Below are 23,806 nucleotides of genomic sequence, written 5' to 3'. Positions count from 1 at the left end.
TACTATTGTTAAAAATTATTAATATAGCTAAATATTTAATTTTAGTATAGGTACAGGATTGTTCGAAACTTAATGAGTATTTCTTGAGTTTTCTCAAATGAAGAACCCTGTATTTTAGCATTGTTATAAAATGCTATTTTATGGCACTTTATTATTTCCTAAGCATTCCACATACCTAAGTGTTTTTATTTGTGAGTTATTGGTGAGTCTTGCTTAACATTATTTGCAACAACAATTACGTGAAATTTTATTAGGTTGGCCGCGAAAATATTTAATCAAACTTTTTTATGATTTTTGATTTGGGCGGAGGTTGCTAAAAGAGTTGAAAAATGAATTAGAATCATAAATTGTGCATAGAAATGTTAAAAAACTTTTATTTTATTTAATTAAACTAGATCACTTAAGCCAATCTGCATTTTTACCATTTAAAATAGGGTGGATTTCAGCACTAAAATGCAAAAAGCGTAAGTTGGCACCATATCACTTTTGTTTCTTGACGTATCCTCTAACTACTCACCAATTTTCATGAGAATCAATGGAGGTTCAACGAAATCGGAGGTGAAAACCTTCGGTGACTGCACTTTCAGAAATTTAAAAAATAATTTTAAAACAGGGGGTGATTTCGCCCCTTAAACGCAATAAGCGCAAGTTGACACCATATAACTTTTGTTTTTAAGGTATCCTCTAACTACTCATCAATTTTCTTTGGAATCAATGAAGGTTCAACGAAATCGGAGGTGAAAATCTTCGGTGACTGCACTTTCAGAAATATAAAAAATAATTTTAAAACAGGGGTTGATTTCACCCCTAAAATGCAAGAAGCGCAAATTGACACTATGTCACCAACATTCCTTAATTTTTTTTGTTCCTTAGGCCTTAGGGTATCCTCTAACCACTAACCAATTTTCATAAAAATCGATGGAGGTTCAACTGAAGTTCAGTGACTATGGTCCTAATAGTAGGTTCGTATTTTTTCATTATCAAGTACTTGATCACAAAAGAATCATTTTTTATTTTTTAGGGCCAAAAATGTGTGATCTTTTTTATTTTGTATACATATATAGATTGTTTAAAAATATTTAGTACATTTTAAAGTAAATACTAAACAAAATCTGGAGAAGATACCTTTTTTAGAGCAAAATTTGTGTTATCACATGATTTGTCGGAGCCCAGTGGAGTACAATGTGACGTAAGATTTGCAAGTATTTCAGCAGCATTTTCTCTAACTGTATTGGCTTCGGTATAGTCATTAAGTACTCTTAACGATAAATCCCAAATAGAACTTGTGTCGTTACCGAATCCTGAAAAGATATATTTAGAGAACATGTATTACTATTAATTCATTTTTAATATTACCATGAACTATTTCAATTACAGCTCTGGGTGACGATGTAAAACCAGCAAATAGTTGTACTGAAGCTGCTCTTAATATGACATCTCTACTTGCCCAAAGAGCAATAAAACTGTACAAAGGAATATCTTCGATATTGTCAAAAAAATATGTTTCCCATCCCTAAAATTAATTAAAATTATGTATTCTGTTTATTTGATATGAACATTAATATTATGTGATACTTGGTAAAGTATGTCCGCCTTTGAATTATTCATAAATGATTTTTTATCTCTCTTTTCTATGAACAAAACCTAAAACTACGAATTAAAAGGCTAGATCAGCACGCGGAAAACGCGTTCCAAGATTGCAGCTTTAATTTTGAATATTTTTTCGAGTTATTTGGCACACATATTCGTAATATAATAAAGAATGGCGGTACAGAGCCCAATTTGAGAAATATGTTAGTATGTGGAAATTACGCTATAATTAAATAAAATATTATAAAAACGAGTCTGTACCGCCATTAAGAAGAACAAAAAATACATTTTCTTCAAATAAACTTTTTTATCCCATGCCTAGATTTTGTGTCACATTGGAATTAGGTACTAAAATCGATTATGTATAACAAGAAGTCGAACTTTGAGTATAATAATAATTATTATTATAGTTGTTCCATTTTTCTTTGCCCATGCCTCATGATTCATTTTCAAACAAGTTAAATCAAAACATAAAGTGAAACGTACGTCGATGTGTAGTATCATTAATACGTACTGTCAGTGGTAATAACAAGGAAATGGCTATTATCCCGTGGACGTATTTTATAAAGTTATTTTACTGAAATGTTTAATCTTTTTTCACTATTGAGGAGATTGATGAACTCAACCTTAAACAGTATGAACTTCATGCCGACTATTACTAGTGTATAGAACGGTAATAATTAAATAAAAAAAAAAACAAAAAATTAAACAGTAATCTCGAAAATAGACAAATAAGTTTCCATTCGATAGAACTATAGCCACACTCTTAAATATTACTTTGTCACGTTTGCGTAAAAAAAAATAAATACGTACTAACCGGAAGTAATCAAATTAAGAGAGGATAGTAGTTAGTCGTTCTAACAATAATTTAAATATTTAATATTTAAAAATAAAAATTACAATAGCATATATAAAGGCTAAAAGTGAAATATTTGAAAAACCAAATAAACAATAAATTAAAATAATAACCAACAAATGCCCTAATGCCACTGTCACAAAATCATAAACGTCAAAATTCATAGTAAACAAGGTATCAACGATATGCCATATTACTTATCCTTGTTTATCTTATTGTAGTTTCTGTGGATAACCGGCTTAATTTTGCTATAATACTAGTTTCTGTGTGTAAAAAGGAGACCTAGTATAAAAAATAATTCGTGAATAATTTCAAGCATGAGAGAAGTTAGAGTGGAAGAACTTTATCACAATATTGTGCCTTCGTTTTTGATAGTATAGTGTCACGTACCTACTGCAGACTCACTGTTGACAGTTCGCAGAACTTTCGAAAACAAAATACTGATGACGCGCTGATGTAGCCTTTTAAGGCCATCTGTCCAATATCAAACATTCATTATTCATATCCGATATTGAACAGTATATTTTTATCACCCCGTATATCACATGAGCCAATTTGTTATGGTATAATACATGTACGGGTTTCTAATTTAGTTCACGAATTGTAAATTGTAAACAATAATTCGGGCAATTGCATTATTTAATTTGATGATCAAATATATTTCTTTGTTCTCAATATTTGTAAATATACTCAGCGCGTGGCTTGACACCAATACTAAGTGCCACCGCTGAGAAAGTATACTCATTTAGAATCATTCTCTAGAATCAGCTCCACCAAGCAACATGTGCCTATAAACTTACTCCTTCGAGTCACTTAAGGGCTCCCGGGCACGGGTTGTGTTAGAGTGTGGGGATTATACATGGTCCTTATCGAGAAAAAAGGAGATCCTACAACTACAGTCCACACTAAACAAACCCAGTACCAGATAGACGACGCTAGGCCCGGGAGAACAGAAGCAGGAGAGCCGGACAGCTTCCAGATCAGAAACCAGAAGCAGGAGAGCCGGACAACTTCCAGATCAGAAACCAGAAGCAGGAGAGCCGGACAGCTTCCAAATCAGAAACCAGAATCAGGAGAGCCGGACAGCTTCCAGATCAGGAACCATAAACAAGCAGGATAGCGCAGCAGCATCCCGACCACAGCCACAGGGCCAAACCAGAGCGACAGGGCGAACCATAAACAAGCAGGATAGCGCAACAGCATCCAGACCGAGCCACAGGGCCAACCAGACAAGAGAGCGACTCAACGCGCAGAAACGAGAAAAAAAAACCGTAAGTTTTTGAACGAATTACATTTTTCCAACATTACACGAATCGTATACCGAATAAATCAAAATATAAAAGTCCAGTCTATACAATATTCTTCATTTATATCTAAATTATCTTACGTTTGCATAAACTATTGAACAATTATTAATAAAAGGTATTCCTCTCTAAAAAAGATATAACGCATTCAACAAAACACAGACAATTATTAATTAACGTTGATTTAAAATCTTTATATCTTGTTCAGCAAAATACGATACGCATAGTTCAAAACATAAATAGTCACTTGAATTAAAATCAAATACGTAAAATTTTCATAATTCTACAAAGGAATCATATATTATATATTTATATTTAACGTAGCTATATACATTTACCAAACATTTTAAATAATTAGACTGAAGTCGATTTAAATAGCTGCTTGAATTAAAATTCAAAATCCTTATATAAATAAATGAAAAACAGTATACAAAAGTATTTCAATACAGGGAAAATAAAAATAATTTCTGTTGCAATATTATTTACGTGTCCTACCACAACATTACACATAATTAAGTCAATGTCACAAAACATAACACGTTAGCAGGAGTTGCAAATTACATAACAGCAGACAAGATTACAATTAGGTCAGTGTCATAGGTTGTAAATAGAAAAATTGCAGATTCCATATCGTCGACAGTTTGTTCAATTACATAAGAAAATAATTAGAAATGTGCGAATTGGAACAACTTTATAAACAGGAAACAGTATAAGAGAAACAGGCGTTAGTACTACATGAGCACTACCAAAAAATACAGTTACATATACGAGGAGGGTATCGACCGAGGAAGTAACGGCCTACCCACTCAAAACACGAACCGAGGATGGATAGTGTCAGGAGCGACACAAAGAAAGGAATCCAATCCTCAACAAACAGGTCATAATACGATGACTACCGTACAATACAGTACAATTCAGCTCTGTATCAGGGGCAACTACGTGGGCAAAGAGTGAAAAAACCAAACAAAAGACTCCAGAAGAAGCCGAAGGACAGTAGGTAGCGGAGCAGAAGAAGTGTACCGTACCAAACGGACACAAATACATTACTACATGGGCGAAGAGTGACAAAACATTCGTCCCAACCAAACAAAAGACTCCCGCAGGTACCGAATGACAGTAGGTATAAGGGAGCAGAAGAGGTGTACCAAACGGACACAAATAGATTACTACATGGGCGAAGAGTGACAAAACCTCGTCCCAACAAAACAAAAGACTCCCGCAGGTACCCAATGACAGTAGGTATTAAGGAGCTGAAGAGGTGTACCAAACGGACACAAATACATTACTACATGGGCAAAGAGTGACAAACCCTCGTCCCAACAAAACAAAAGACTCCCGCAGGTACCGAATGACAGTAGGTATAAGGGAGCAGAAGAGATGTACCAAACGGACACAAATACAATACAAAACAAAACGTTGAACGACGGAAAGAAGAAAACAATGTAACACAGAAAGATTATAACAATAACTCTGAAAAAAGAAGAGAAACATACAGAAACAAAACTGCAACAGTACTAATGCCAAGGAAAACGTGACAAAACCAACGCAAAAGAAAATAGAAGACGTGACACGAGGACGTATCGTGGTCACAGAAATAAAAAACAATACGAACCACACGGGTCGAAGATGTACCGTGATAAAAAATTACAGAAAAACAAAAGAAGAAAGACGTCGTGATACAAGGACGTACCTTACATGAACTTATAGGAAAACAAGCGAAAACAAGAAGAAAAATTACAAGAATACAAATAAATACGAAAGAGAAAATTATACGAGGAGGTATCAATATAGAAACTATACAAATATGAAGAAACATGAAACATATGAAAGAAGGACTTATCATAATAAGAAGAGGAAACAGAGAAAAAGAGGAGCACAGCAAGCTCAGCAAGGAAGAAGAAATAAACAATGGACTCAGGTGATTTACAACCACCGTGAGCAAAGCAGAAAAAAGAAACAATGGGCTCAGGTGACTTACAACCACCGTGAGCGACAAAAGAATTCGGTGCCTGATGCAAAATTTTCAGAAATGTATGCAAACTAGATAGGGATTGACTTTAAGGGTTGAAAACTAAGTAGTGTCGGATGATGCTAAGAGGTAGGCCTAGGGTGGTAGTACGGATCCCACTCGGTTGAGACCTGCATATTTAACACGAAAATAGATTGTTTACATGATGGAAATAAGCAAACGGAACTTGGAATTATGGAATTAGGATAATTTTTTTTGGAAATTAATTATAACGCTGCAAATGGAGGGATTTTTTGTCCCGCGCCAAGGAACCTACTTACTGTAGGTTTTATTTACACTTTACTCTATTCTACAAAACTTATACAATTCTTGTACACAACTACAGGGTTGATAAACTAATAATTCGATTATGGTCGTAGAAGAAACTAAGACGAAAAGGTGACCAATATAATTAATACTTAAACACACACATACAATGCTATAATAAGAAGAATATTAAATACTCTAATAATAAAATCTAATAACTTTACCTATTTCAAAATATTTATCGTTAGAAAACACGACTTTATTTTCATTACACATGTAATATGATGTAAGATAAAACGAGTAACAGAAAACATATTTTGCAAATTCCATTCAAGTTTGTTTGGATGAAATAAACTACAATTAAAAATATCTACATATAATTATAGACAGAGAGCTCGTAGTACAATTCTATAACATTAATTATAAAATAACTAATACTACGATTATAATAATAAGAGAATACAATAATAATATTATTCTTAACTAACATATTGAAACATATCCCACTCAATACCTTTATAAACTTTTATTTGAATGTTTTGATTTAAATTCTGATTCAGATTTAACCTTGATTTATTACCTAAGGTGTTGCAGTTGGAAAAGTATTATTTGTTCAAATACTAGTGTCTTTACATCACATATTTTATTAACCTATCTTGGTAACCTAATGTATCATGATTATTGTAAACTTTGAACACTGACTACATTCGTTATTACTTATTTCGTCGGGCAGTACTTACTTGGCCGTCCGCAGCATGTCCAATATCAAACATTCATTATTCATATCCGATATTGAACAGTATATTTTTATCACCCCGTATATCACATGAGCCAATTTGTTATGGTATAATACATGTACGGGTTTCTAATTTAGTTCACGAATTGTAAATTGTAAACAATAATTCGGGCAATTGCATTATTTAATTTGATGATCAAATATATTTCTTTGTTCTCAATATTTGTAAATATACTCAGCGCGTGGCTTGACACCAATACTAAGTGCCACCGCTGAGAAAGTATACTCATTTAGAATCATTCTCAAGAATCAACTCAAGCTGTCAAGATGTAACTTCAAATAGAGTCTTCATCAGTCTTCAACTAAACGCGTACCAGTAACCAGTCAGTGTTCAAAAGTTCTCCCGGGGTAAAATTACCCTAGTGTCGGTTCTATAAATAAATTCCTTTATCGCTATTGGTGTTTCCATCTGAACAACGTTCTCCACTGAGCCCTAGAGGGATTATACATTATACACCATCGGTACATAATTCGCAAATATTTTGCAGCTATCCCTACTTTTTCTGCCTTTACACGGCAAATTACGTGTAGTAAAATTCTCACTGCTATGGATATGTAAACTTTACTTGACAATGTCATCATTAACTTTAAAGATGGCGTTTGAATGTGCTTGGAGAACTGCTACTTGTATAATTAATTGCCTTAATTATTAATTCAGTTAATTGATATGATAATTTTTTCACTAACTATGCATTCAGTGATTGTAATAATTTATCTACTGTACAACAAAAACAAATAATCAATCGAGAAAAGAGGAAAAGTGATTTTTTAATAATATATTGTTACTATGAAACGCTTACAATTTTGAACATCTTTAACAACAAAATACTTGAATCACTGAATATATCCTGGTGTATTCTCTGCTTTGGATCTTCCATAAATAATAAACAATAAATAACTTTTTATTAAGTTCACGTCTTAAATAAATTATTTATCAAATACACTATCAATATTATTCAATCAACAATTCAAAATTTAATATTCCCGATGCCATGTCAAATTAAAATTGTCACTGTCTAACTGACAATCATGCCTATTCTGTAACTCATTTCGTTGATAGAAGTCAGGAAAATCGAACAGAAGTGGCCAAGTCGAATAGAAATAGTCAAATGGTATTCCATAACTCCCTCAGAATCTCTACAATCGGAATAGTGAATAGAAATGACTTCGACACCATTTACCCTGTCGATATTAGATTTCGATAATCGGAATTGTGTTTGACGCAAACGCATTGTATTTTGTTTTGACGTTTATATTTTATATCTGCTAAAAATAATTTATTACTACTTATTTATCATTATTTATAGTATTTTTATCTTTTGTATCTGCTTAATTTTTAGTCTGTGGTGGTATTTACTTAGCGAATTGTATATTTAATTTAGACATGTACGAGCGAGTATGCACTAAACCTAACCTTAAAATTGATTTGTCATCCGAAATTCAGATTGTGAATGCTGAATGTTTGCCAGTCACAGTGTTGCCAAGCATTTTTTGGTTAATTTCTTGTACAATTTCAATCAATGGCATAATGTACAAGAACAGATTGTACAAGAACGTTTAAAATATAAAGATAGACTTATAGCGTTGATTGATAAATATATTATATCAGTTTACTTGTATTTGTATTCATTAACGCATTAACGCTTATAGAAAAGAAAATAATTATAGAAAATACGCCGTTTTTGGGAAAAGTTGTTTATCAGTTATTTTAGCTTGAATCAAATCTTAAGACTGTATATATTAGTAATATCTTACATTATACATCTTAGCTTCATTTATCTTTTTTATTTAATAGTTTATCTTCTTTTTTAGAACAATTTTAATTAACTTTGATTTAAAACTATTTATCATCTTTTGAGGTTTTTATGTCCAATATTTACACTAACATTTTATTGTTTACTTTTCAAAACTTTTCCTTTTTGTTATTTCAAAACTATTTGTAAAAAAGCAACTGTATGTAATGTGATAATATGAAAAATTGGAGATATGGCAACGGTGTCGTATTTCAAATTTAGAACCAGTAACAAACGGGTCACAGAACACTAATTTCGCTTGACAATGCGGGGTTGCCACAACCGCTTGACCGCGTGAAATAGAAATTGCCGATTTCGATTTAACTTGCTTACGATCAGAGTTACAGAATACCAATCCAAACACTAAAGTGACGCGATACATAACAAACACTCCGATTTCGGGTAATTACGATTCGACTTGGTCATTTCTATTCGATTTGTTAAAAGTTACAGAATAGAGCTGAATATGCTGGCAATATTCTATTAGATTGAGTGCGTTGTATGACAAAGATAGATTTGGAAAATATTACCACGGACATTGTGTTCATTTTTTTTGAATTATGAAAAAACCAATAAATATTTTTGAAAAATTTAAACGCAGAATGAAGGACTAAATTATTACCGAGGGCCGAAAGTCCCGTAGAATAAATAAAAAGTTTATTTTGAATGAGATATTTGAAATTAAAAATCACGCTAAATTTTCTCTTAGTTTTTCACCTCTGCAACTTATTAAAATAAACATTAGAGAAGTTCTCAGGGACTTTCGGTCTCGCTAATAACGTAATCTTTCATTCTGCGTTTAAATTTTTTAAAAATACTTATTAGTTTTCTCAGGATTTGAAAAAAAAATGAATCCCATTTGAATAGCATTGGAGCAGAAACTACGTACCCATCCCCTTAATCCGCATCTCCTCCGTGAATAGTACATGTCAAATAAATAAAAACAGCAATGTAATGAAAGTCAATGATTGATAGTCGGCATTTCCAATTTTTAATAGTATTGTGACATACAGTCAAAACCGTTTATAACGAACTTCAGGGGACTGGTGGTTTTTGTACGTTGTAGCCAGTGTTTTCTGTAAGCGGTTCTATCTGTTATAACGAACAGGTTGCTATAAACGATATTACACTGGTAGCAATAGTCAGTTCGTTGTAACTTTATGATGCAAAAATGTGTAACTTAATCTATACTTATAATATGTTTTAACATATTACACATATGTCAATATGTTATTAACATATGTGTTTATTGTACTTACGTAAATCTAAATATGTACATACATACATATAATAATATAAAGATATTGGAATTAGTACAGGTAGTCAATAAACAATACTCATAATATAAAGGGTTCTCAAAATCGTTGTATTATAACAGTATGGGCATACATACACTATTTATTTTTAAAAAGACCAAATAATGTCAATTACACCATTGGGCCTCTTGGGCCAAATGGTGTAATAATGTAAACAAAATCTTGTAATAATGGACTAGCCTAGGAAGTCTAGTGTCTAAATGACTTACAAGTGAACCCTGCCCGGATGTACCATCATAACCATAAATTAATAAAACCTTCCTTTTCATTTCGTGGTAATATCGGTACCTCGGAGAAGTACAATACACTGCCCATTTTCATAACTTTACAGGAAAGCAATTTTAAACTTTTTTCAACAGAAAGTGTTATTGCTAAAGTTATTTATTGGGATATGGAAACAATATTATATTAGGACATTGTCTAATCTATTGTCATTTAAATCATGCATTTGTTATAATTGTTTATTATATAATGTGTAAAAAGGTCATAAATGAAAAAAATGGACGTTGTATCTCTCCGAGATACAGATATGTATACTGTAACCAATATTTCAACTGCTAGTGTTCCAAGAAATATGTTTGCTTTAACCGATTTGTTCGTTATAAGCAATGTAAATGCTTTTTTTATATGTCATTTCACGGGACCTACTATTTTCTTTGTTATATCCGATTGTAGATTATAGCCGGTGTCGTTGTAAACGATTTTGACTGTAAATTGATTTTTATACATCTTTATTTTTTTTTTCAAAAAGCGGTATAACAACTAGCGGTTACCTTAACGTTCGAATGTTTGTGGTAAGTACTGTATGACAAGCGAGAATTGGCTGAGCAATTGCGCGTAATGAGGCTTTTCAACGCTTCTCATTTGTTTCGGATTTTTGTCATATGATAAAAGCCCGAAATAAATAAGAAGCGTTGAAAAGCCGTATTAAAAAAGTTTCATGAGAGAGATAAAATAGGCTTATCTCATTATGTTTGTTTCTAATCCGGTGTTGCCGCGTTAAAAATTTAGTTGCGTCCCTACTTTTTCTTTCTTTACACGGCAAATTACGTGTAGTAAAATTCTCACTGGTATGGATATGTAAACTATACTTGACAATGTCATCATTAACTTTAAAGAGATGGCTTTTAAATGTTCTTGGATAACTGTTACACTTGTATTTATTCATCCAGTTAATTAATATGATAATTTTTTCACTAACTATGTATTCAGGTATTGTAATAATTTATATAATGTACAACAAAAACTATAACTCAATCGTAAAAAGAGGAAAAGTGATAAAGTGATTTTTTTAATAATATAATTGTTACTATTGAACGCTTACAATTTTGAACATATTTAACAACAAAAACTTGGATCACAGAATATATCCTGGTGTATTCTCTGCTTGGATCTTCCATAAATAATAAACAATAAATAACTTTTTATTAAGTTCACGTCTTAAATCAATTATTTATCAAATACGCTATCAATATTATTTAATAAGCCATGTCAAATATTTAAAATTGTCACTGTCTTGTCACCATGTTATATTCGACTCAGTGCGTGTATGACAAAGATCTGGAAAATATCACCACGGACATGGTGTCGATTTTTTTCAAATCCTGAAAAAACTAATAAATATTTAAGAAAAAATTAAACGCAGAATGAAAGACTAAATTATTATCGAGGGCCGAAAGTCCCTTAGAATAAATAAAAAGATTCTTTTGAATGATATATTGGAAATTAAAAATCACACTACATTTTCTCTTAGTGTTTCACCCCTGTAACTTATTAAAATAAAGAATACAGAAGTTTTGGACAGCTTGTATATTCGGCTTCGGACGGACAGACGAACGTGGATAATTTAAAGTTTGCAAAATTGGGTTCAATTTAAACGTTCTTATAAAATTATTCTATTATTCTTTTAGGTACAGCCGTTTCCTAAAAAAAAACTGATACGTCTCAGTAAGATTTGATCATTTTGAGCAGTATATTTGAAACGGTGAACCCTGTGAAACCTACATCTGAATATTATGTTTGTGCGTCACAGTGTTGCCATACTCTTTTGTTTATTTCTTTGATAATCTCAATCAATGTAAAAAATTCCAAAAAAACTGATACAACTCTTAAAGCGTATTTTGTAGAAAATTGAGCTGGCAACTTTGAAGGATAAATACTTATTACATATTTACATACTGTCATTGTCACTGCCAAATCTTAAAAAGACACCGCACACATCTTATGGAAAATATAATGTCACTCAAATTCAATAAAATTTATATGAATAGACTCGTTTCAAATTACCGGTCAATTCTTATCATTGCGCCAACTCTGTATTTTCAATAATAAGAGCAGAAATTGATATAAATAAATCTGAAATCAAATGGGTACGTACATAAGTTAGAGAGAGAAAAATATTTTAAAATACCCAAATTATCGGTACTCCATAAATCAGCGGATTAGTTTCACTAATCCGCTTAGGCCCAGAGGGATTTAAGCTGTTTTGAATAGCACCCAGAGCAACAGTGATTGTAAATGACACATTTATGAACTCCAGAAATGTGATTTCGATAAACTTTAATTGCAATTTGCGCCGTAATTAATCATTTAAGAGTTGGCGCAATGATAAGAATTGACCGTTAATTTAAAACGAATCTATTCATATAAATTTTATTGAATTTGAGTGACATTATATTTTCCATAAGATGTGTGCGGTGTCCTTTGTCAGATAACTTATTCTGTTCAACCTCAAAGAATGACTTCACATGCAATTATAGCAAGAAATCCGTATTATATGTAAAAACTATCATTTATATACTCTTATAAAATGCAGGAATTCAAAATAATATCAAAATTTAGACCTTAATAATTATTACAATTTATGAAAACATATAGGTATGTAATCAGTTGTTTGTTGTTTGTTTGTTTATCTTATTATTTGTCTGTCATAATAAAAAATAATATAATGTCAGACCAATCAAATAGACTGCTCAAAATGATCAAATCTTACTAAGAGACGTATCAGTTTTTTTTAGGAACCAGCTGTACCTACAAGAATAATAGAATAATTTTATAAGAACGTTTAAATTGAATCCAATTTTGAAAAATTTGAAAACGTTGAATTATCCACGTTCGTCTGTCCGTCCGACCGCGACTATAACTCCTCCGTCATTATACCAGGTAGAATGACAAATGAGGTGTCAAATGAAAGTTTATAATCTAAGGATGGTACTAACGGTGAGAAATTTTACTTAGGCTGTCTGTCCGTCAGACCGCGAATTTAACTCCTCCGTCATTATACCAGGTAGAATGACAAATGAGGTGTCAAATGAAAGCTTATAATCCAAGGATGGTACTAAAGGTGAGATATTTGACCTAGGCTGTCTGTCCCACCTTAAATATAACTCCTTCGTCATTTTACCAGGCAGAAAGACAAATGAGGTAAATGAGGTGTCAAATGAGAGTTTATAATCCAAGGATGGTACTAAAGGTGAGAAATTTTACATTTATACAGTTTATCTTCATTGATCTTTTTTATTTATCAGTTGACCTTCTTTTTTATAACGATTTTAAGGTAACTTAGATTTAAAATGCATCTTTTGAGTTTTTTTGTATTAAAAAACTTTACTTTATTGGTGTTTCAAAACTATTTTTTAATTTATTATAATTATTTATCTACTTTTTATAATTAACATGCCTCTTTTGAGCTGTTTGTATTAAAAAACAAGTAATTGGACTTCAAAATCAAAACTAAAGATTCAAACTCGACTTTTCAATACGCTTCGATTGATGTGTTACATGTATTTCTGCGACTATAATATGGCACTTCCGGTTAGAACCTTTTAACCGGAAATGATATTAAAACCAAAATTCTACATTTGTTCTCATCTTGGTAAGGCACGTCGAATGATATATCTCTTATACTATTTCGGTGACTTTAAAACAGTACTTACGGTTGCAAACCTAAAACCGGAAGCCCGATGTCACATTTCTCATCTTTAATCCCATCCTTGGGCTATAAGCTTTCATTTGACACCTCATGTCATTCTATCTATATTAATAACGGAGGAGTTGTATTCGAGTACGGACGGACAGACAGCCTATGTCAAATTCTCACCTTTAGTACGATCCTTGGATCATAAGCTTTCATTTGACACCTCATTTGTCATTCTACCTGATATAGTGACGGAGGAGTTATATTCGCAGTCGGACGGACAGACAGCCTATGTCAAATTTCTCGCCCTTAGTACCATCCTTGGATTATAAGCTTTCATTTGACACCTCATTTGTCATTCTACCTGGTATAGTGACGGAGGAGTTATATTCCCGATCGGACGGACAGACAGCCTTTATCAAACTTCTCACCTTTAGTACCACCCTTGGATTATAAGCTTTCATTTGACACGTCATTTGTTATTCTACCTGGTATAGTGACGAAGGAATTATATTCTCGGTCGGACGGACAGACAGCCTATGTCAAATTTGTCACCTTTAGGTCAAATTTGTCACCTTTAGGTCAAATTTGTCACCATCTTTGGATTATAAGTTTTCAATTGATACCTCATTTGTCATTCTACCTGGTACAATGACGGAGGAGTTGAGTTTACAGACAGACAGACAACGGACGGACAGACGGACGTAAATAATTCAACGTTTTCACATTTTTTCAAAATTGATGAAAACAACAACATACTAAACAATACAAAACAACATACAAAATTGGTGAAAAACTATTTTTTAAATGCAACTGTAAGTAAAATGATAGTATGAAAAAATAGAGGATATGGCAACGGTGTTACATGTCAAGCTCGAATCCAATGCCAAAATACGCACATTAATATTAGGGTGCACGGGGTGCACTAATATACAAACTGTCCGAAGTTTTCATGGACTTTCGGTTCTCGGTAAGAACGTAATCTTTCATTCTGCGTGTAAATATTTTAAAAATACTTATTAATTTTCTCAGGATTCAAAATGAATCCCATTTAAACAGCATTGGAGACGAAAATTTGTACCGATCCCCTTAAAAAAATCATGATTACCTTCCTCATGAGACTTCTATTATTCAGTTATTCATGTCGAGCCGAACAACCTTTATAATACAGAAAATTTTCAGGAGGGGGGGCGTTTCCTAAATATAAAGGTTTCTAAGCTTTGGTGCTTCTGACAACTGGAGTACCCTCAAAAAATTGTCCGACAAGGACAAATTATTACCAGTAAATTGTAAGTATTTTTATAAAACAATTCTGCAAAATCAGTTGTGCGGGTATAAATTTTAAGATTCCATAACTTTGCTGTGACTTGGAGTGGGGATGAGCGCACGAATCATAGTCATAAAATTTATACCCTCACAGCTGATTTTTGCAGGATTCTTTGATAAAAATACTCACAATTTTACAATTAACTGGTAATGTTGTTCGACAAATGTTTAAAGGTACTCCAGTTGTTGGAAGCACTAAAGTTTAGAAACTTCTATATTTACGAAACGCCCTCTCCCGAAAATTCTCCGTATTAGAAAAGTTGTCCGACTCGACATGAATAACGGAATAAACGAAGCCTCGTGAGGGACGTAATCATGATTTTTTAAAGTGTGGACCCAAGACCTAATATTCTTGAAGAAGAATTGAAAAGAGGAAATAGAGGACCTTTGGACTCTTTTTATTTGTTCAAGAGCAACAATCTATTTAAGTTTGTGTCAATTTTTGCAAACTCTTATTTTTTTCGTATTTTTTTTTTGATTTCCCGATTGTTTCTTTGATCTCTTTTATAAACGTACTAAGTCAAATAATTAGGAATGCACGTCATAGATTTAATGACATCATAACCCACCAGTACAAACTTGACGACAAACAAATTCAACAAATTTCTGCTCATATATTCTTTTTCTCATAGGTATCTTTCAGTGCGTCACAGTTTTTCGATTTATTTCTAACGCATTAAGTTGTAAGTGACAGAAAAAGGCGTCCGTAATTACAGACATTTATAACATTTATTCTAGTTGTCGATAGATGACGCTATAATCGAAAAAAAAATTATTTACGAATTATATAATATATCTACGAATACAATCTGTACAATTTATAAGACTATACAAATCAAAGAAAATACCATTTTATAAATGCAATAAAAACAATTGATTTGTTTTTATGCCAAATTGCAAATAAAATCTGACAACTGTCAGATTTAACTAAAATGTCATGTCAGAATAAATGTTATAAATGTGTATTATCACGGACCTACCTTTTTTTCTGTTATTTGTGACCCACTGAAAAATGCCAATGAGAAGGATTTACTAGTTTTTCTGCTACCGTTAGGTTTAGCAGGAAAGCGCTGTTGCCAAAAAAACATGTTTATTTACCAAAATAGCTACCGGCTACACTGTTTCTCTTTGTTTTTAAGAGTGTGAAACAAAGATAACTAACTGTAATATAAGTGTCAAAGTCATGTTGTAATATAGGTTATGTAAGATTTTTGTTTATTTTTTTTCTTCTTCTTTATGGCCTTTGGGAGCTGTGCCCATTTAACGCCTAACTAAGCCTACCATACAAAAAAACTATTACGAACCTAATCGACCAATCAAGGATAGGGAAGGGGAAGGGTTAAAAAATAAACTGTCGTTAAAATATAAGTAAATTAAAATATAATTCTAAAACAATAATTTGACATTATATTTAACCTCCAATATTATGACAGACGTCAGTTACCATTTACAATCTCTCCAAATATAATAATTACGTCATATAAACTCGTCACTAATTATACCCAGTGAAATGCTCGCTGTAATAGGAATTTCATGTCAGGCATGTAAAAAAATCTGATTATTCCCTATATATTTTTTCAAAGTTAGAATATGGTAACAAGGGGAAAATTACGTGCATTTCTTCTTGTTTGACTTTTCCTATAATATGTATGTTATATAAAACATACGTATGAATGATGACGCATGGGCGAAGACACAACCGCCCTACATTACATGTTTATTCATTCTTCATTTAATTTCCAATAAAAACCAAGAATATTATTTATATGTATTATGATTATATGTATTAATTTACCTTAATCTTTGAACTTTTTACTTCAGCTAACAAATGATTCAAAACTAATAGAACGTGCCTCGTAATACTTAGTCCCATAACTGAAACAGCTGCAGTGGGGCCTTTACCAGAGTGAAATGCTTTAACTAAATCACAAAGCGCCACAATCATCTGTGGCAAGGGTCCTGTGGGATATAAGTTGGGGTTATTTTCGCTCCATCCCAAATTGGCAGTCAAATGTACCAAACACGAAAGTAATGAATCCAAATAAGCTAAAATACAAATAATTTTAGGTTTATCACATTTGATGGTTTAGACGTCTATCACGCAACAGTAAAATATGAAAAATGAAAGATAGCTTAGGTTTAAGCTGTAGCGATATCTATTAAAGAAATGAGAAGTCCCAAATGTAAACAATAAATCTGAAAGCTCTCGTGGAACGAAACCAAAATGAAATACATTTTTACATTTTACTCATATTTTGGGTACACGAAACCAACTTTCGTTGAAATTTTTCCTAGACGAATAGACGGAACGTGACTGCATATTGTAGAATCCCTTTTGTCTCCTTTATTCGTCGTCTAGTTGCCGTATAAATTGTAAAAGGCAGAGATTAAGGATTTACCCAGAAATTGGTTCCTCGAGAGGTTCCAGATTTACTGTTTACATCTGGAACTTCTCATTTCTTCAGTAAAATATGAGTTATTCCCTACCACAAATTTATATGGTTACGTGAAGTCATATGGAGGTACCAATAGATCAAGTACACTTTTTTAAATTTCATTAAATCCGCTAAAAGCTATTAATTTACCAGTAGATTTAAAGAAAAAATGCCAGTAGTCACTCATAGCATCAATAATCAAGGCTTCTGGGATGGTTATCTCTATAAGCGAGGGTCCTACAGCTTCTGCTACACTCCGCTACGGTAAAGATCCATGAAATAAGTAATACCGAGTCGCAAGGTCCCATCTCTTGCAGTCCTGCTCATCCTTAGGTTGATCCGATACACCAGTCTATTCTATTTTAAACCGCAGAGGCACTTGGATTTTATACTATAACGTTAAACCTATGTTTTCTAGCCTGGATTTGAACCATCAATCCTCTATATTGTTCTGAAGCTATTTCTTTGTGGCATTTTATACAATTTACTATTTTACTTGGGAAATAAGCCACAATTTAGGTTGAAAATTTAAGTGAAAGTCGAAAAGTCAAATAAATTTCAGGTCCAACTTAAATTGTGGCTGATTTCCCAAGTAAAATAGTAAATCGATCCTCTAGACCTAGACCATTCACATTGAAATTCATGTTTCTTAAATGATCTTTTAAAATTAACAAAATACATAGTCTAAATTTTTTTTGAACTAATGTAATATACGAGTACAGTCGACTCTCGTTAATTCGAAATTCGAGGGACTCTTAAAATATTACGAATTATTGAGTGCTTGAAATATCAAATGGTTCGAAATTTGTAAGAGAAGATAAATAGAACTTCGAATTATTAAGCGTTGATCAATTATTATTTATTAATGCTATTCTGATGACAAAAGTTTAGAGGTACATTATTGTACATACAAGTATGTATTCATAATGTGAATTAATCAATCTTTCGAAATAACTGTATTATACTGGTTTGCTTCAAAGCACATTGTTGCTGCTCAGACTGCTCAATAATTTTTTTAAGAGAAAAAGTGCCTGAAATGCGTTTTCGTCACTTTCGTTTTGTAGACAGAAGGTTTGTAAGGTATTGAATCTTGCTTCCTTAACTGACGCCTCTGCCAAAGGTTCTGATGTATCGTACACATCTTCAGCAATCGTCAAACATTTATATTTTCTGGGGCTCATGACTAACAAAATTTTAATCTATATACCAACGGAATAGTAACAGTAACTAATAACTAAACAAACCAATTCGTGAGAATTGTGTGTCAAATAGTCAAATTACTCATAACAAAAACAAAGGCGCGTTGATACAAGTTTGAAAACTGTACTTATGGTTCATTCCACCAACATACGACTGTTTTGGATTATCGCGACAACGAATATTTCAGTGTGCAACATAAGAAGTACGAAAGTAAATGGCTCTAATAATTAATTATTCCAATAAACAACAATATGTAATTTGCAATTTATTTTCGTTCTTCATATTTTGCACAATAAAATATTCGTTGTCGAAATTATCCAACACAGTCTTCTATTCGTGGAATAGGGTATACTACAATCTTTCCGCCTCTTTCTCTCTGCAACTTTGAATTGTCGAGTGTTGCATGCCGATGAGTCGAATTAACGCGTCGTTTTGTTATATAGAAATGATTTTTTTCGTTCGAATTACTAAGTGCATAAAAATGTATTGATTTAGTTTGAAATATAAAGAGATTTTGTAGGTAACTCGTGATCACTTTGAATTGTAGAGGTTCGAATTATCGCAGGTTTGAATTAACGCGAGTCGACTGTATACAGTATGTCGCATTTAAGATGAAGATACCCCTATATTTCGTCTATGAGAATAAATAGATTTGAAATTTTGCACAGTCATACAGGTTGATGGCTCACATTTTTTAAAATAGCCAACTAAAATTTAAATTTTAAACGCAGCCTACTGCGAATCCACAAACAGGGTGAATTTTCGATATTTTGCTTCGTTTTAGAGACATCGGAAACAGTTATTTGAAAAAGTTGTTCCAAATAATATTCTAACCCTACATACCAAATTTCTTGACAAAATTCGCACTTTTAGTTTTTTCAGTATTTGTAGTCAGGATCCTAAAACCTGTAATTCGCTGGCCCGAGATGCATATTGTGCATCATGTGTGAACTGTGTCATGAAATTTGGTATGGTGGGGGTAGAATAATATTTGGAACAACTTTTCCAAATAACTTTTTCCGATATCTCCAACTCAAAGCAAAATATCGAAAATTCACCCTGTTTGTATATTCGCAGTAGGCCGCGTTTAAAATTTAAATTTCAGTTGACTATCTTAAAAAATGTGAACCATCAACCTGCATGACTGCAAAATTTGAAATGTGTATTTATTTTCGTAGACGAAATATACGAGTGTCTTTATCTTAAATGCGACACATTGTATATGAAACATAATATATCTGTTACTTACCTAGATTATAAAAGTGTTGTTTTCCACTATTCTTTAAGTTTTCTGCAATAATTTTAATAACGTGTAACCAACTACTTTGACTATCTTTCATTGGAATACAGTAATCTAAATAGTGTTGTTCTTGTTTGACACATAATGTTATAACTTTTAACAGTTCTTGAGCCACAATTTTGAGATCATCGTCAGACGTATTATCAATATTGAATATGTCAAATATGCATTGATCAGGTTTCTTTAAGAAATTCGTTATCCACGAAGTAGAATCTATAATTAATCAAATATTATAATTAGCGACACTTATATTATTTCACATATGAGACACACTCTTTGGATAAAAAAATTAGCCTTCAGAGAGATAAAAAATAACGATAGATGAAATCAAATATGCTATCAAAAACTCAGCTACCTTATTATCAAGATAATAAGGTGGCTGGATTAGACTAAATAAAGTCGATTCGCTAATCTGAGACACAACGGTCTACATTACAATCACAATAAAAAAGCACCATATAGAAATAAACAAACCAAAACACGTTGTACGTTCGAGGAGCACTCCCAAATAATGATATGGGAGTGCTCCTCGTGATTGTTTATTTGTAGTGCATCTTTATTGTGATTGTAGTGTAGACAGTTGTGTCTCACATTAGCGAATCGACTTTACCTGTAGGATAGCTAAAACTTTTGAAAGAGGGTACCTTAAAGTGATATATAAGAGAATGTAGGAAAAGTTGAAAGAGGAGGACTATTTGCCATACACATAGTGATCCAGCGATGTCTTGACGTAAACAATAACCTACTCTTTTGCCTTGTTGGAGTTATACTACGCATATTATAATATGCCTATTACAAAAACACCACAAAATACTAAGTAAATATTGAAACAATTGGTAACACGATAGAACACGCAGCAAAATATCTCAGTACCTGATCATACTTCATAAATAATGACGAATAGAGATTTTCAGATCAGCATTTATACGAATGAAGCTACTCCTAACGTGAAGAAATCTCTATTTAAAAATACGACTACGCACCATTCGATGCTATATATTTTCAATGTTAGTATATGGAACTGAGCCATGGACATCAAAAGAAAAGAATCGAGGCTTTCGAACTCTGGTTACACAGAAACATATTAAAAAGATCATGGACTATTAGAATTATAAATAAAGAAAACCTTGAAATATTTGGGCCACGTGATGGGGGAGACAAATGTGAAATATTGAGTTTGGTGTAATAAATTTTGAATTATTTTCCAAGCAACGGCTTTTCCTGAGGTAATTCCTGGAAAACCTTCACATTACATTTGATATAAAAATAAACGTGTATTATTTGTATACATACCTGATGATGAATAGTAAGGTATAAGAATGCATAAGAATTGGAGAATTTTCTTTAATAAAATGGTGTCATGTTCGCTGGATGGAAGAACTTTTAAAAATCTCAAAAACGTGTTTTCCCATTGATGTTTTTTAAATGTTTCTTTGTTGTAATTTTCGTTAAATTCGCATGCGAGTTGATGAAGGCATACATATCTGAAACGAATGAAGTACATTAAACATTATAATAAATCAGTATTCAATACATTCACAATTTCATGAATTTCATCAAACTTATAAACTCATATCTATTTTATTAGATTGTTATTACCGTTTCAACTTTCGTGGATAAATTATTTCTCTTTCTTTCTTTCTCCCCTTCCTTTTACCCTATTCAGGGTGTCGGATTTGGACTCACTGTAGTATAAATATGAACACTATGTATAAAATAGGTTTAAACCTCATTCAAAGTCATTAATCGAGGCAGTAGCAATTCTTGGATTCAATAACCGCGAGTAACATTGAATTGTCATGCTTGTTATTATTTAAAGGTGTATATAAACAATAACTCTGGCTAGAAAGATATTATTGTAGTTAGGAAGTATTGACGTTTAGGATAGGTCGCGTTATTATTGTAAACAACTTATGGTTGAATCAGCGATTATTAGATTTAAATATAATGTTATCTGAATATATATATATATATATATATATATATATATATATATATATATATATATATATATATATATATGACATTGACTTCTAACCTCACATTTCACACTTGCCGGCACACGTGGCATGTAAACCTTTTTAATTGTCTTTTTCTTATGTGTTAGTGTAGAAAATAATTTGTCAATTTGGTCTTTTACACCATGTATTTTTTAATATTTGACTCAATCAATGAGTGGTGCGTGAATTTGTCACCTGTGAGTATAACATCCACGGAAAGCAAATCTCAATAACGTAAGTTTTTAAACCTTTACACCTTGTACTGTATGTTTTCGAGGATGCTGTACTAACAGTAGCACTTTATTTCAGTTATTCCTGATGATGAAAATAAACATTTTCGAAAGCTTGAAACTTAGTTAAAAGAGTACACTTATTTCACCGCTGCATATCCCAATAACCTCAGAATTCCGTATATATATATATATATATATATATATATATATATATATATATATATATATATATATATTAAGAAGACAATGAGTCTTTGCTGACAGTAAATGTAAAGTTTTTGGTTATTGGGTTATGCAGCAATTGATAAGTGTACTCTTTTAAGTTTTTATTCCGAGCTTTCGTTCATGATTATGAACATCGTCAGGGTGCTACAATTATATTATATATGTGAGACAATATGAAAATATGTATATAAAATTATATGTACTTACAACTTATTGAGGATATTTCAAATAAGTATTTTATATTTTAATAAGTACAAATCTCATTTTAATGACCACCTATTTGAAATATCCTCAATAAGTTGTAAGTACATATAATTTTATATACATATTTTCATATTGTCTCACATATATAATATAATTGTAGCACCCTGACGATGTTCATAATCATGAACGAAAGCTCGGAATAAAAACTTAAAAGAGTACACTTATCAATTGCTGCATAACCCAATAACCAAAAACTTTATATATATATATATATATATATATATATATATATATATATATATATATATTGTTATATTTCTATTTGATATGAAAATTAAATTTTGATAATTATAAACAAAATTCAATTTAATATAAAATATTTTCAATTTTCTCAACCACGGGCATATAAATTTAAAACAACCTGTATACAACAAATTGTTATATGTAATTTTAAGAAGTGATTAGAATAAGCGTACGAAACTCGGAACAATGTGCTTAGAATAAACAAAGTGAATGACGCGTACCATTATCGTTTCTTCGCGGAAGGTCGATCATTAGCCTATGCTAAATAAAACTCAGTGAAATAGATGATAGTTCATTATCGTTTTTCGCGGAAGGTTTCGATCATTAGCCTATGCTAAATAAGACTCATTTGAAAGAGAGAATAGGTCATTAAAATTTGTAAATAGTTAGAAAGTATTTTAGAATGGGAATTAAATATTTTCTTTTGAAATCCATTAAGCATATTTAGAAAGATTAAAAATTGGTTTTGAGGAATATTGCGAATGAGAGTTGGTGGTGGAAGATTGATTTGTGAATTTGGAAGGGATATTTAGAAAGTAGGGGAATGAATAACAAAGTGAGGGCAGAATGTTTTGAGCTGTCGAGAAGTGAAGTCCAGTAGTAGACGGTAGTGTACGGAGAGTGAGAAAGCCGGTGTAGTTCCGTGAGTGTGGAGTATCTATCGTGGAACGAGAGGTAGGCCAGGTTGAGAGTAAAAGAACCTCCTTGAGCCAAGAGTTCCCGGTAGCTGATTG

At 32.0% G+C, this 23,806-nt stretch overlaps 1 protein-coding gene across 1 annotated transcript in view; it reads right to left on the bottom strand.

The window, feature by feature from the left end:
• Nucleotides 1-23,806, bottom strand: part of LOC114327520 (rotatin) — a 247,415-nt gene that overhangs the window by 103,256 nt on the left and 120,353 nt on the right. The window contains exons 15-19 of the mRNA XM_050643983.1: nucleotides 21,401-21,591; nucleotides 20,057-20,320; nucleotides 16,968-17,218; nucleotides 1,357-1,513; nucleotides 1,126-1,301 (exon numbers count right to left, since the gene is read on the bottom strand). Of these exons, the coding sequence (XP_050499940.1) occupies nucleotides 1,126-1,301; nucleotides 1,357-1,513; nucleotides 16,968-17,218; nucleotides 20,057-20,320; nucleotides 21,401-21,591 (1,039 nt within the window). The remainder of the gene's footprint in view (nucleotides 1-1,125; nucleotides 1,302-1,356; nucleotides 1,514-16,967; nucleotides 17,219-20,056; nucleotides 20,321-21,400; nucleotides 21,592-23,806) is intronic.

The sequence above is a fragment of the Diabrotica virgifera genome, chromosome 2 (assembly GCF_917563875.1).
Source record: "Diabrotica virgifera virgifera chromosome 2, PGI_DIABVI_V3a".
Classification (NCBI taxonomy): Eukaryota; Metazoa; Arthropoda; class Insecta; order Coleoptera; family Chrysomelidae; genus Diabrotica; species Diabrotica virgifera.
The sequence above is the reverse complement of the archived record's forward strand: the minus strand, read 5'-3'. Positions and strand labels throughout refer to the sequence as shown.